The 14,286-nt window shown below is 38.8% G+C and overlaps 1 protein-coding gene across 1 annotated transcript in view; it reads left to right on the top strand.

Moving 5' to 3' along the window:
* The window catches only part of LOC129576650 (nephrin-like), a 112,964-nt gene that overhangs the window by 72,232 nt on the left and 26,446 nt on the right, over positions 1–14,286 (top strand). The window contains exons 10-13 of the mRNA XM_055462012.1: positions 6,667–6,826; positions 8,412–8,626; positions 10,359–10,365; positions 10,430–10,504. Coding sequence (XP_055317987.1) covers positions 6,667–6,826; positions 8,412–8,626; positions 10,359–10,365; positions 10,430–10,504 — 457 coding nt within the window. The remainder of the gene's footprint in view (positions 1–6,666; positions 6,827–8,411; positions 8,627–10,358; positions 10,366–10,429; positions 10,505–14,286) is intronic.

Below are 14,286 nucleotides of genomic sequence, written 5' to 3'. Positions count from 1 at the left end.
GCCCATTCGTACGTTGTACGTGGTTTTTCTTTTCCTTTGTTGTTGCCGCTGCTGCTGGTGACTACGCGTCAGCTTTCGAATGCAATTACAAATTTCACTTCAGCTTCATCTGCAGACAAAGATTGTTCATGGAAATTTTTACATCGGAATTCCTATTTCGTTGTAAAGACGTTGTCCGGGAGATTGGAGAGATCTGAACGAAAGGAGAGGAAAAAAATATATTCCGCTCAATCCCAAACGATTAAAATCCATCTCTTGCATGATGAAAGGTTGCAACATGGAATTCACTTTTCAAAAATTGGGATAGAAAAAAAGAGGTTCAGATATTTGAAATTCCGACCTTCCCAAAGTTGGATCAATTTTGGGCTACTTATGCTAGCAGAGGATTTTCACACTTCACTTTTTCTTTGCTTCACTCTATGACAGTTCGATGAAATTTTCATTTCGAAACGATCTTTCGATTCGACAAAGAATATTTCGGTTCCTATTCGGCCGGGACTTTTTTTTCTACTTCTATTCATATTGCCGGGGCCAAGAATACGCATCCGAAAGGAGCGGAAGCAAAGCAAGACAAGATTTTTTTTTCTTTTTAAAAGGTGCATAATTTTTTTCTCTGCTTTTCCTTTCACTACCTCGGCATTATAGCTAATACGTCGACGTTTTGAGAGCATAAGCCCGCTTTTTTCCCTCTTTTTCTCTCCCTCAAAACTGTTGGCCTCCGTTCCGAAATAAAGAGAAGAAGAAAAAATCCCAAACAAAAAAAGTCACAAAGTTCTGTAACCTTTTGCAAATACAAAAAGGCACTTGACCGAATTACCTGATAGCATTTTGCGTTGCTGATGGAAAGGTCAAATTTTACTCATAAAATTTGAACTAAATTAATTTAATCAGGTTTGAAGCTTTTTCGCTCACATTTTTCGCGACCGGTTTTTCTTTTCTTCCGTTACGCTGAATTGAGCTTCCGTAGCACTTTGTGTGCTGTGTACGACAGTGAGTGTGGGAAAGAACCGAGTCGCGCACGAAAATCGTCAAAAACACGAATTCATTTGCTCAAGCATTCCTGGAAATGAATAAGGTTCATGATTGTTTGCAACTTCATTTGCACTGTAATGTCGATTTTGGGGAATGTACGATAGATAGATGACGGGAACAGCGGCAGCAAGAACAACATCATCATCATCAGAAGCAGTAGAAGTGTGGTAGTACCGTAATTCCTTGACTGTGTCAAGTCACATTCGCAAAGGAAGTCATTGCAGCTCATTGTAGGTTCCTTGAGAAATAATGTAATTAGTAATTTCCACCTTTTTGTGTAACGGTATGCGAGCGCGTCTTGAGCGAGAGGAAGAGAGAGAGAAAGAGATTGGCGTGTATACAATGTGTCTGTTGGCGTGCGCGCGCGAGTTTGTTTTCGGCAATGTACATTCTAAATAAGACGTGTGTATGTTGTGAGACGTTCTGACAAGTGCAAATACAACCGACCCAGTTGAACAGTTCTATTTTCGCAGCTCTTGTTTATATTTACAATTTAGTGTTGGACAATATATAATATATATATACATAAACAGTGGCTACACAACAGGCTGAAAGTTTTTGGCTCGAGACGAAACAAACGAGAAAAAGAGAAAGAGAATGCAAGACGTGAATGTCAGAAATGGCTCGCGGCACCGAAATGAATAGCCCGTAATCAGTGCGGTGGATGTGTTATGTTCGGAACTCGGAAGTTTAATGGTTTTATTTGTTACGTTTTGACCACTATCGCAATCGTAAAATTATGCCTGAATCTATGTCTCGGTTCAATCTTTAATTCATTGATTTGTGGCGCGTTCACATTGAGGTGGTAGAGCGTAGACAAGCGGCCAGTCGGTAGCCGGAAAACACATTCATTCCGTTTTGAGCACGCACATTTTGTCTTCATTTCCCGGACCTTGGCTCTTATTCACTTGCTCATTCATTTTATTATTTTGTTCTCCCTCGCGCGCGCACATATTCAGAAACTGTCTCATGGGAAAAGTCATATTTTTATCCTACGTCTTAAGTTTCAACGTTTGCCATCGTACTCTATCCGTTGCGCAATGATATTTTCTTGCAAAAGATGTTGCGGCATGTTTCACTTCCATCATCATACAACCATCTAATTAAATAAAGTCGAGATATTTGAATAAAAGATGAATAACACGACATGTAATATGTATGGAGCAAAGAGAGGTTGAGGGCTGACTGCGAAATCAAAATAAAGCACGAGCAAAATATAATAAATTCAAATTCAAATTATCATAAAACCATTCACAAAGATAAGTTTAAGTTCTTTTGGTAGTTTTATTTTAACATTGCTCGTCTCATTTTTCTCCCTTCTTCTACTGCGCGATGAGCAAACAGTAGGGTTGAGTTGAGCGAGCGAGCGAGCGAGAGAGTGAGCGCGTGAACGAAAGATTTAAGAGCAAGAGATAGATAGATATATAGATAGGGTTGGGTGTAGAGAGAATGAGTGAGCTTGCTCCAGTCCAAGATATTAATTCCATAGCACAGCTATGTTGAGCACGCATTTAACTCGCATGGTATGCGAGGCATTGCAATAAAGCGCACTGTTTTCACTCTACCCTCCCGTCGCACACTACTCTAATGCTTATCACATTTTTCTCCGACTTTTCACAAACTGCGAACGTATTTCGAAACGATGTAATATGCGAAAATTTGCTATCACTTTCTCTCTCGCTCACATCCATTCTCGTTCGCTCGTTTTTATACTCACACTCGATATTCGTTGACTGTATAAAATTCAAAACATACAGACACACTCGGCTACATTACTATACATGGAATATTTCGAAGTTTCGCCAGGGCGAAAGAGTATAAGTGTAGTGAGCAAGTAAGTGAGTCGGAGAGAGAGAGAGAGAGAGAGAGAGAAAGAGAGAGAGAGAGAGAGAGAGATATTAGAGTTGTGTGCATGCATTTGTTAGATTTTTGGGTATGTTTATGTGCATCTGAAAGCTAATTCGTTAAGTAATGGATTAACATCACGTGTCGCGGATTTTTCGTCTCTTTAATGTTTATCCGGAAGATTATGTTCAGGGGGAATGATAGATGAAAAACAAAGAAGTAGACAACAAAAAAATGTACGAACGAGAATAAGACAAAAACCTTCAGTGGATTGTGTGTTTGAACTTTCTTTGAAACAAGCAAAATAAATAACCAAAAAGAAAAATAGAAATGAAGCGACAACACATACACACATATATACCTACAAAACCATCGGCACACAGCTCTTGCATCGCACTTGATGAATTACGTCAATAAAGTTTATAGTTGTGCAATGCCGGATTTGAAAAGTCTCCATCAACATTTTTCGGTGAAGCCAGCAGCTACAAATTCCAACGTTCGCGTGCACGACATCAAATTGAACAGTTGTCGGTGTCGGTGTTTGTGCGTGAGCTTGTGCGCGCGCCCACACAATCCTGTGTCGTATATTAAACAACCAAAGCAAGAGATTTTGGTTTGGCGTTAATTAACGGCACGTAAGATGAATTTCAAGCGGATGAAGTGAAAAAAAAGCAGCAAGCGGATCATTGAAATTGGCAATCAGTCGAATGAAATTTCGAAAAGAATTCCCATTTTCATTTCGCTGGAAAAGTAGGTGCATTATTTGCATTTTCAATGATCGTTACTTTGAAAAAATTTTCCAAATGGAATGTTCTTCGCCGCTTTTTGTACATTTGAAGCTGAAGCAAAGCTCGATGCAAACAAAAGCTGGATATATGAAAAGAGAAAGAGTGAAAGGAAAAAAAACGGCAATGCAATCCTTTTCAGTTCGTTTCAAAGAAAGTGGTTGGCGAACATTCGGAGGTGAATATCAAAGTGAAAACAAATATGAAGAAAAAGAGAGAAACTACTTTTTTTCTATTCTTTTACCAAACACATATACCACACTATAAATTGCAGCACACAGCATCAAATGGAATAGCATTTCAGTGAAAAATTTTATTTCGGCACATTTGACTTGGCTCTGAACAAAAAGTAGAAGACCAAAATGTGAACGATGGAGATGAGACGAGACGATGGTAGTTAAAGCGAAAAACAACACACACAAAAAACTACTTCAATAAATAAATCAAACATGCTCAATTTTGCGTCCACTTTGGTCATGAAACGAAACGCTTTCATATCGCTTTGTGGCTTTACGTGTTGAAAATTACACAACATTAATTTCTCTGGCGATTTTGCTACAGTGTTCTTGCTCTCTCTTTTTTTCCACGCCTTCCTTTTTCCAATGCTGAGGTATGACGTTACATTGTGTTGTGTGTTTTTTTTTTGTTGGTTGGTTCTTTGATCGTAATTCCCTGAAAATCGGGTTTTTGCACTTCAATGCATTTTGCAAAGGTATAAAATCGATACTTACGTAATGGCAGCAACGCCACAATTTCACTCTCACTCCTTTCTTCCTCTGTCTCTCTCTCTCTCTCTCTCTCTTTCTCACATTCACTCACTCGCACGCGCTCATCGAATCATTGGATAATATTGTCATACCAACAATGCACCGAATATTCGATGTGTTCTTGTTGTTGGTGGCAGTGGCGGTGGCTGGTGCACAAAAATACATTTCGATAGATTGGCGATATGGTTTTACGGTAAATGGCGCCCATTCAGCACATTTCCCAAGCATTAACCATAACAAAATACCCGTTGCACATTTTCTTTTTGCCATCGTCGTCGTCGTCGTCATCATCATCATCATCATCATCATCGTTGACGATCACTTTGGCCCCGGCGTACAAAACATGCTACCGTTGTACAATGTGGTTCATCTCTTGGTTTGCAATACGAAAACTTGCGATAACTGGTCTCGCAAAGCGAGCGTATGCAGCTAATCGAATGTTGCAAAATCATCGATTAATTTATAAAACATGAAGAATGCATCATCGAACAAAGGGATCAAAACGTTTTGTTTTGAATGTATTCTCTCTCTCCAAGTCTCGCCCACCCCACCCGCTGAGACCGATACGGAATCAGTTCAAATGCTGTTGCTATTGGCGATGGTGGTGGTGCCGCTGTTGCCGTTATTTCAAGCAATCGAAGACTTATTGCATGCCATAGAAGATGCTCTACCAGCGAATGAATATTTTTCAATATTTCTTCATTAAATAGTGGCGTGCTCATGCCGCAGAGCTACAATTCTTCGTCTCCTTTTTTTTCATCCGGCTCTCTACTTCGCGCCATTTTTCAAGCCATTCTCTTTATCATTGTGCCATCTTGAGCGTGTATAATTTATATTTTGCGCGCAACAATTTTTATAAAATCATTATGGTTTACGGTGGCAGCAACAGACGCATCAGCAGCGGAAATGCTCGTAATGAACATTTATGTTATGATTGCAGAACTGGAATTCGTTTGATTACATTTGGATCATTCATGTTTGTAGTTATACGGAATGTGGAGCGCGATGCGCACATTATAAGGCAATACAAGTGCGAGTGAGTGAATGAATGGATGAGAGACAGCGAGGGAGAGTGAAAAAGAAGAGAGAAAAAAAAACAAGAACGGACTAGTGAATTGCAGTGCACACAGGACATGCGATTAAGCCTCTGTGTTTTATCTTAATTTGGGATTACCGTGACAGTAATTTGTGTGCATGTGGTTGCGAAGCAAGAAGAAATAAAAACGGTAACAGCAGCAGCAGTAGCAGCACCGTGACCTCAAACTAAAGTACAACCATATCATTTGTTCTAGTCGTGTTGATGAAGTACGAAAAGTGCAGAGTGCGAGCGAGCAGGCAAGCGTACACGCGACAACAACAACAACAACAGCAGCCAGCAGTAACACAAAAGTAAAAATGATGAAGTACAAAGCATTAAAGCTTAACGAGCTAAAGCAAAATTGACGGTCGCTATTCATGACATGGCTGCTCAACGCTTGTCACCTCGCATAAAATTCGTGGAATATGAATCGGAGAAAAAACGACGACGACAACAAAAACGACAATGACAAAACTAGCACAAGAAAAAATAAGCGTCAGCTGGATACAATGAACAAAAAAAAAAATCTGCGTACCGTCGTGCACTGGCAAACGCAAATATGGAATGGAAAAACAGCCGTCTAATTAATAGTTAACACCTTACTCGAAGAAAAAAGAGAAGAAAGAGAAAAGGTAACAACAACAACTATAAGTTATTAACTAATTTTTCATTGTGATTCGAATCGTGTCACTGCATAATCACTTGAGGATGTGTACTTTTGCCGCTTGCCGCTTTGTTTGAAGAATGATTATAATATGCTCGGCGTCAAAAGCAATATGGCGCTACGAAGGGAAAAAACGAGTCTCCCCAAGAACGAACAAGACTGGTTTGTGAGCAACGACACGGTAGACAAACATAAAGACATATCGTTCACTTGGCTGAATGATAAGTCGTGCACATGATACATTCGTTTTGAGCGAACTTCATCGAATCACGCACGGAATGATTGAGCTACGCTGTTGGATGGCATAAGGGAAATGATATTCCAACAGAAGGATACACCGAAGGTTGATTTACGTGTACTGTGTGCCGTCCGTCCGTTATTACTGTGTTGTGCTCAACGATTCCCATGCAGTTTTATGTCTCTCTCTCTCTATGTGTATTTGGTAGGTTTGTATAATGCCGTTGACAACTTAATAATAATTGTGTTAATTTGAAGGGTAAAACGCTCGACAACAATGTGCCAGAGGGAATAATTGTAGCCAACCAAAGTTTAGTGCTGCAAAATGTAAGCCGAAGCAAAAGCGGCCTGTATACGTGCATTGGGAGCAATCGTGAAGGTGATGGCGAAAGTAATCCGGTGCATTTGGACATTAAATGTAATTATTCGCAGTTCCGTTATTTTATTATTTTTTTCTTTCATTCCGACTCTCTCTCTCATATTTTCTTAACTCTTCCGCTAAATTTCTCATTGAGTTCATGGCCCTCTTGTATCTCTACATATATTTTATTTACACTTTTTTTTTCTTCCCATACCCTCATTTCTTTTTCATTACAACATTTTGTCTTACTCACTATTTGCTTTCTTGTAGCATTTGCCACTTGTGTGTGTGTGTGCCTTTTTTTTCTATTTTTCGGTGTGAAGTGAGTGCAAAAAAGCAGTTGAATTAACAGAAATGCGTTGCACAACAACACACACACAGAGGAGAGTGAGAGCGAGAGAAATGGACAGCTCAAAAGAGTTGTGAAATGCGACCGGTGGAAATGCGATATTAAACCAAACCGACGAACGAGAGCGAATCAGAAGGAACGAAAGAAAATGAAATAAAATGAAAAACGACAGAGAAAAAAAAGAACGCACGAAAGAAACAAAACCCAATGCACAACTTTGTTCTGTTTCATTAAGGTTTACGTTTAGCTTTTGCCATTAGGCTAGCTAAAGAAGAGAAAGGAAATGACAGCAACAGCCAAAAATGCGTTGATGCCAACGTGGCTGATACTGATGCTGCTGCTGTTGAGTCGTAACCGCAAAATGGCAAATGGAATGGAAAAAGCTGTTCGAATTTTGTTTGGGAATTTTTCGTGTGTGCGCGCATTTAAACACATTCAAAATGTACATATAGTATTATGTGTTTTTTTTTGTCGTCGTTTTTTTTTTCTCTGTCGGTCGGTGTTTTTCCTTCTTTCGCCTCGTTACGTTGTTTTGTTTTGCGTTGCGTTCATGTTTTTATTTTCGTCTTCTTCTTCTTCTTCTTCTTCTCCGCATCTCGTTCACATCTTTTTATCAATTTTGCACGCTACATCATTGCCTTGCATTTTATCTCTTTTAGCTCTCTTGTCTGTGTTGCCTGATATTCGCGCATCAGTTCCACATGAAATTAATGGCATTTCTTTCGCTCTCTCTCTCTCTCTCTCTCTCGGTCTATTTCAATTATTCAGTCACACAATTTGTAGCCACATCTTGTGAATTCCAACATTTTGTTCCATTTTCCTCGTTCTGTTTCTCACTCCAACATCCAGCATCCACCACCACCACCACCACCACCTTGTACATTCTATCACTCTGTTTGTGTACGCGCACAATACTCTTACTCGCTTGTCTTTGTAAACTTTTGATTTCCATTTCCATCGTTTCTCTGTGTATTTTTTTTTCTGGTTGATATTCTCCTGCCTTAATACCTCAAATGAGAAAGAGAGAGAGAGCGAGAGACGCATGTGAATATGTTTGTTTGCTAAATGAGAATGCTAAACATAAAATATACAAATGGTGATGGAGAAGAAAGAAAGGAAGAAAAAAAAATAGGGCGATTCTAAAATCGACAGAAAAACGACCGCTTCATTTGCATGTATCAACACACAACACATTAAAATAATTTCAATTTTCTTTTATATTGCAATTTTTTTTCTATCTCCTCGAAATTCATGTGTTTACCCATATATATGTATATACACACCCATAAATAGTTGCACCAGTTTGTCGTCCTGGCCAAAAAACGTTGTACAGCGGCGGGCGTCAGGAGACGATCAAAGTTTTATGCGAATTGGAAGCCAATCCACAAAATGTCACATTCAATTGGAAATTCAACGTATCGGCAACGGAGTTCCTTGATTTACCCGCATCGCAAATCTTTCCCGAACGAAATAACGCTGTGGCCCAGTATACACCGATGACAGAACATGTAAGTAGAGTAGCCCAAGTGCATGTAAATACCCAACCCATATCATCACAACCACCACCACCACCACCATCATCATCCAACAAATCTTTTCCGTGATTTTTTTTTTATCCTTGGTCGTCGACGTTGCACAAATCATCGCACAAAACTCAATGGACAGAAAGAACTTTTATATCGTTGCAAAAGTCATTTGGATGAAGCTTTGAAGAGAAAAATCAAATTATCTCCCGATATAAGCAAATTTGGCCCGAAAGCACTTGCCAAATGCATACTGTATGTGTACTGTGCATACATAAAGGAGTTGGAATAAGAGAAGAACGAGGCAGAAAAAAAAAACGAGTTGAAAAAGATTATTTTATACGTTTTTTGCTTCGTAATAAAATATTAAAATGTTTTTGGTGTAGACAGTTGAGAAGCGCATTCCAGAACCATTAGCAGAAAGACTCATGCAGTATACTTTTTGACGGCATTTTTGTGTCCGACTAGGCAAAGTTATTAAATGAGATAAAGTGAGCGAGAGAGTAAAAATAGCAAACAGCGCGCACACAGATGCACAACAAGATCTCTATAGAGAGATATAAAACGGATGAGCGGAGCGTTGAATTGAGTTGCACTTGGCATTTCGCGAATTTTGTTGAACAAAATTCCGCGTCACATTCCAACCGCTCGTCATCAACCGCTTGCTCGCTCGTTCGCTCTCTGTGCCGCGCCAAACAAATTTTCTACAACAATTTAAGTGCTTGCAAATCTACAAATGACTAACAATAATTACGTAAATTAAACAACAACATTTTGTTGCCTGGTGAAGTGAAATTCCATCGTTGTCCACCCGCGCTCACCTCTCTCTCTCTCTCTTTCTCTGCCATGTACACACACACACACACACACACACACACACTCCCTCCCTCTCTCTCTCTCCCCTTCAGTCTCTTATTTATTCTGTTGCTGCGTGTGACTTTGAAAACATGTTTTGTATAACGTCGCATGCAGACAACGATGTCATTAAAAACAGCATTTCAGCGTTGCTTCACAAGCAACAACAGAAAATTTATGTTATTTCATTCGATGGATTTATTGATTACAAACTGCAATATTATTTCCGCTGACAATATCATTCCGCACTTTGAACGCAACTGCCAATAACAACAGCAACAACAACAACAACAACAACAACAATAACCGGAACACCAACAACACATGGCCCAGCCATTCGAGATCGGGAGGCTATTTTCCAATACTTTACATGCAACAAACTTCATTCATCGTTCTCTCGTCCCTATTGTCAATTCAACTTACGTTCCGGGCCCACACGCTGTATGTATACGTATTTATTCGCTTTCAATATTAATCTGGATCGTAATTAACTTGTACACGACTATAAAATGCCGATGCGAATTGCAAACAACAAATAAAGGAATATAAAAAAAATAAAATACACACGCAGAGAAAGAGAGAGAGAGAGAGAGAGAGAGAGAGAAAGAGAGAGAGAGAGAGAGAGAGAGAGAGAGAGAGAGAGAGGACGCAATCATGACAAAGGCATCCAAATGTACTTTGATTAGCAAAAGTGAACATTGCGACTCGCAATTTGCGAGTTTCTGCTGTTATTTTTTTTTTGTTGTTGTTCTGTTCTCGTTGTTCCAATCTTATACTTCTTAATTCGATTGCTATCGATCTATCATTCGCATTGTTGTTAATGGATACATTTTTTTTCTCTCTGTCTTTTTGCTTGTTTCAGGATTACGGTACGTACGGTACGCTTATATATTGGGTACGTATATATATATGTAGATATCTTATACTTTATAGGAACGCTGCTATGCTGGGGCATCAATGAGATTGGAACACAAATCGAACCGTGTATTTTCAACATCATTCCAGCCGGTGAGTTAGAGCGCGTACAATGTTTTATTCACTAATACAATTTTTTTTTGTTACTATAACCATTAGTCGTGGGTAATTCGGATCGTGCGTTGCACGATGTGTGGAGACTACCAAGATGCATATTAAAATCACTGGCTGTGTATGTGTGTATTTTATCGTGGCTATTTTGTATATGAATATGTATAAAATGTGCCGAGTCTGTGCACATCATACAAGTTTAATTGTCACCATTGCCATAGCCACCACCACCATCAACGTCGTCGTCGCCGTCGTCATCGTCACACCATTCCATTTATTGTCTTTTGTTATCATCACATACATAAATTGTCACTGTGTTACAACATGATTCGCTGTTATGGCCGCTGCTACCGGTGCACACTACACAGTACACGACACGGGCAAAAGTAATAATTGAGGTTCACAAGATAAACATTCCTCTGATAAATAATTCCTGGCTAGTTAATAGGTATTGGGTATATATAGGTAGTGAAGAGGAATTGACTATCGATGTAAAAGAGGAGACCGGTGTGTTTGTGATCATTGCAGCGATAACAACCGTATCGCACTTGATTTGGCTTGACATTGGTTTCAGTGACAATGTGAATGAATGTCAACATCGGGCAGGCACCAAACAAAGAAATTTACTTTGATTTCTTCATTTCGAGATGTGTTACATTAAATTCTTGGCTTACCAAATCGATTGAAAGGACATACCCTCAATTCAAATACACTTAACGATTTTGTCGATTTCCACGAAATAGTAACGTTCCTCTATCAGCAAAACAAAAAAGGACGATGAAATACCGACGGACGCACACACACACACACACACAGACATCTACACAGGCCAGAAGAATCCTTTGATTTTTTTTTCATTTATCTTTTTCGATGTATATCGGAAAGCGCTAGAGTTACCATTTGTAAAAGATCATTTATTTCCGTTGAAACGGTTTGTAAATTATCTCTTCGTCTTCTACTCTTTTTTTTACGGTCTCTCCTCTATCGTTTTGCTCTGGGCTCGTCTTTTGTAACTGATGATGGGCTTTAGCCCATACTACTTAGTTTGTGTCGCACAGATTGTGGGACACATTCAATTGCCTATCTCTTTGGTTTAAAAGCTACTTCATATATACTTCATTTTTCGGCAAGTGTTACAACGTTGATGATGACGACTGCAACAAAGACGAGGACGTTGTCAACAACCATTTCGAAGAACGTATCAATTATGTAGACAATTTGTTTTCACAAAACATCTTTTGTGTTTGTTTCTTATTTTCTCTTGTTCGTCTTTTTCCACTTTTTTTTTGTTTGATTCGCTTTCATTCTCGTCGTCTCATTCGTCTTGTGTCCCGACAACGATGCTATAAAAACTTTATCGTTCGGCACGTGAAATGAAATGATTCATGAAAGTTGACAGCCGTACAGATTTACCGCCAGTGTGCTCTTTGGGCCGTAATTCTAATTTACAGGCAGAAAGGAAGAGGGGAGAGAGAAAGAGAGAGAGAGCAATAATCAGAAAGAAGCAACCAAATACGAACAGCAACCAAATACGAACAGCAACCAAAGCTCGTTCACGAATGAAAAGTAACACGCGCGTTTGTTGTTGAATTCGATGACGGTATTATGGTTTCACAATGGTGGATGCTTCAAAGAAATTGGCGTATAGACAGCCGTTACCTCTTTTGCTGGCCCGAGAAAAGGAAGAGAGAGAGAGAGAGCGCGCAAGAAAGAATGAAAAAAAGAGTAGCGATTTACCTCTTTTCATATTACAACCAACGTCATTTCCCACACAATGTTTACTACATACCGCACACAATCATCTTGTGTGAAACTCTCACTCTCATTTCATGGTGGAGACTTTCAACATTTTGTCGTCCATAAAATTGTTTTCGCTTGCTTTAACATTTTACCAATGGAATTTTTATACGATAAGTACAATTAGTTTTGGTAGCGGGACGAAATGCTTGCGATTACAGTGTTATTATCATTGGTATTATTGTTATTGACCACTTTTTTCCCCCTTGTACAAACCGTGTAACAAGCACATTTTTAGATATAACAATGGCATTTGTCTTCGCCACATTGACGAGAGAAGAGCTACAAACCGATTTTCGATGTACTACAACCACTCCCCAATGGCTGGCTATTTCAATTTTACCAAAATGTGTGTACATTTCTCTTTGGGTATATATATATTTTTCGGCGTCTTCTTTTTCCACAACTTTTTCATCGTTGGCATCTATCGTTGGCCGCACTCAAACGGAGCGAAAATAATACATTTTTTTTCGTAATTGTGTCCATTTCCACCTTGTAATCGTGGTGATCTTCAAAAACCAGCCAATCCGTTTCCGTTAAATAATCATAGAATACAAAATTGCGAATAACATTGTGTGTTGACACCGTTTATCGAAGAGGGAAATGACGTAGAGCAAGAGCGACAAAAATTCGCTATTTTCCCAAATAACATACATTTAACACACACATATATATACATACATACAAAAAACCACTCAAAAATCCCGTGTTCAAGTGGTTTTCAAGCAAAGTTATCTATGAATAATTTAGTGGACAAAACACATTCACATTCAACCATTTCGTAACCATGAATTTTATTGTGTGTGGCTTATTGTTACTGATCACATCATGGGTCGTTTCATCGAATGAGAGACCGCCACACCATCACATCACCATCACCAGCAAAACAATGGAGCAAATATCGTAATAAAAATTTCCGATGGAGAGAAGTAAACACCGAACCAGATACCGGAATAAAATCTTTCTCTCACACTCACACTCTTCGTTTGATTTCGTCGCTGGCTGTGTCGTCGCATTTTGTGTGAGTGTGTTTAGCTTTCTTCTGATTCACCAAACACAGTCTTAGATCAAACGAACAAAAGTACAAACTGAAAGTATATTGCGCGTTACATTTTTTAAATGATTTAAGCCTAAACCAAGCCGACAGCCAGAAATGCTTTCGTTACAAAAGGCAGAGCAGCATCAGTATATATATACACAGAGCAAAAGGGACAGACAAAAGCTGGAAACAGAGATGAGGCGAACACAAGATATAATGAATAAAACACGGCAATTCATTATCTCCGATGAGTTCTTTTAAGTAGCAGGCAAAATTTAATGCGAAAGCATTTGTATACAAGCTAGAGCTTGAAAACGTTTCCAGAACTGAACAAACAATACAAGCCCAAATGAATAAATATTATTTTATATACAGTTACTCACAAAATTGTTCGTACACCTTGCTTTTCCGAACAAAATGCCATTTTTTCATTAATTCTTGTGACAAATGAATTGTATGAGCACATGATTGTAAAAGACTAACTCTTTTAGCAGATATTCATGTATATATTTGACATAAATAATGAACACATAAAAAAATTGGGACAAAATATGTGGAAGTGTCGCTTTTTGGGTCTCACAAAATTGTTCGTACACTGAAGTTTATGGGCATTTTTTCAGTAGATATCCAATACATTTACAGTGAACCGAATTTGGAATCATTTTTGTGATCCTCTACCATCAATTTGACACATTGGTTATAGCAAAAATATCACTCTCTTATCCAGATGGCGCCACCAAAATAGTGAAATGTCGAAAATGGTCCATTTTGCTAGTTACCACCCCAAAATATAGCATTCACATTATTATTTACCACCCAAATCTGCTTGAACGCATTGAATACCTTAAGATCTTCGACATTTAGTATGACTTTTCCCATTTTTTCAATAATACTGGCTCATTTGCGTGGTCAGTTTGAGCATTTTGGT

This window comes from Sitodiplosis mosellana, unplaced genomic scaffold (genome assembly GCF_009176505.1).
Source record: "Sitodiplosis mosellana isolate CC-2019 unplaced genomic scaffold, AAFC_SMos_1.0 Smas_scaffold_6191, whole genome shotgun sequence".
NCBI classification, from domain to species: Eukaryota; Metazoa; Arthropoda; class Insecta; order Diptera; family Cecidomyiidae; genus Sitodiplosis; species Sitodiplosis mosellana.
This window is presented reverse-complemented; position numbering and strand designations above follow the sequence as displayed.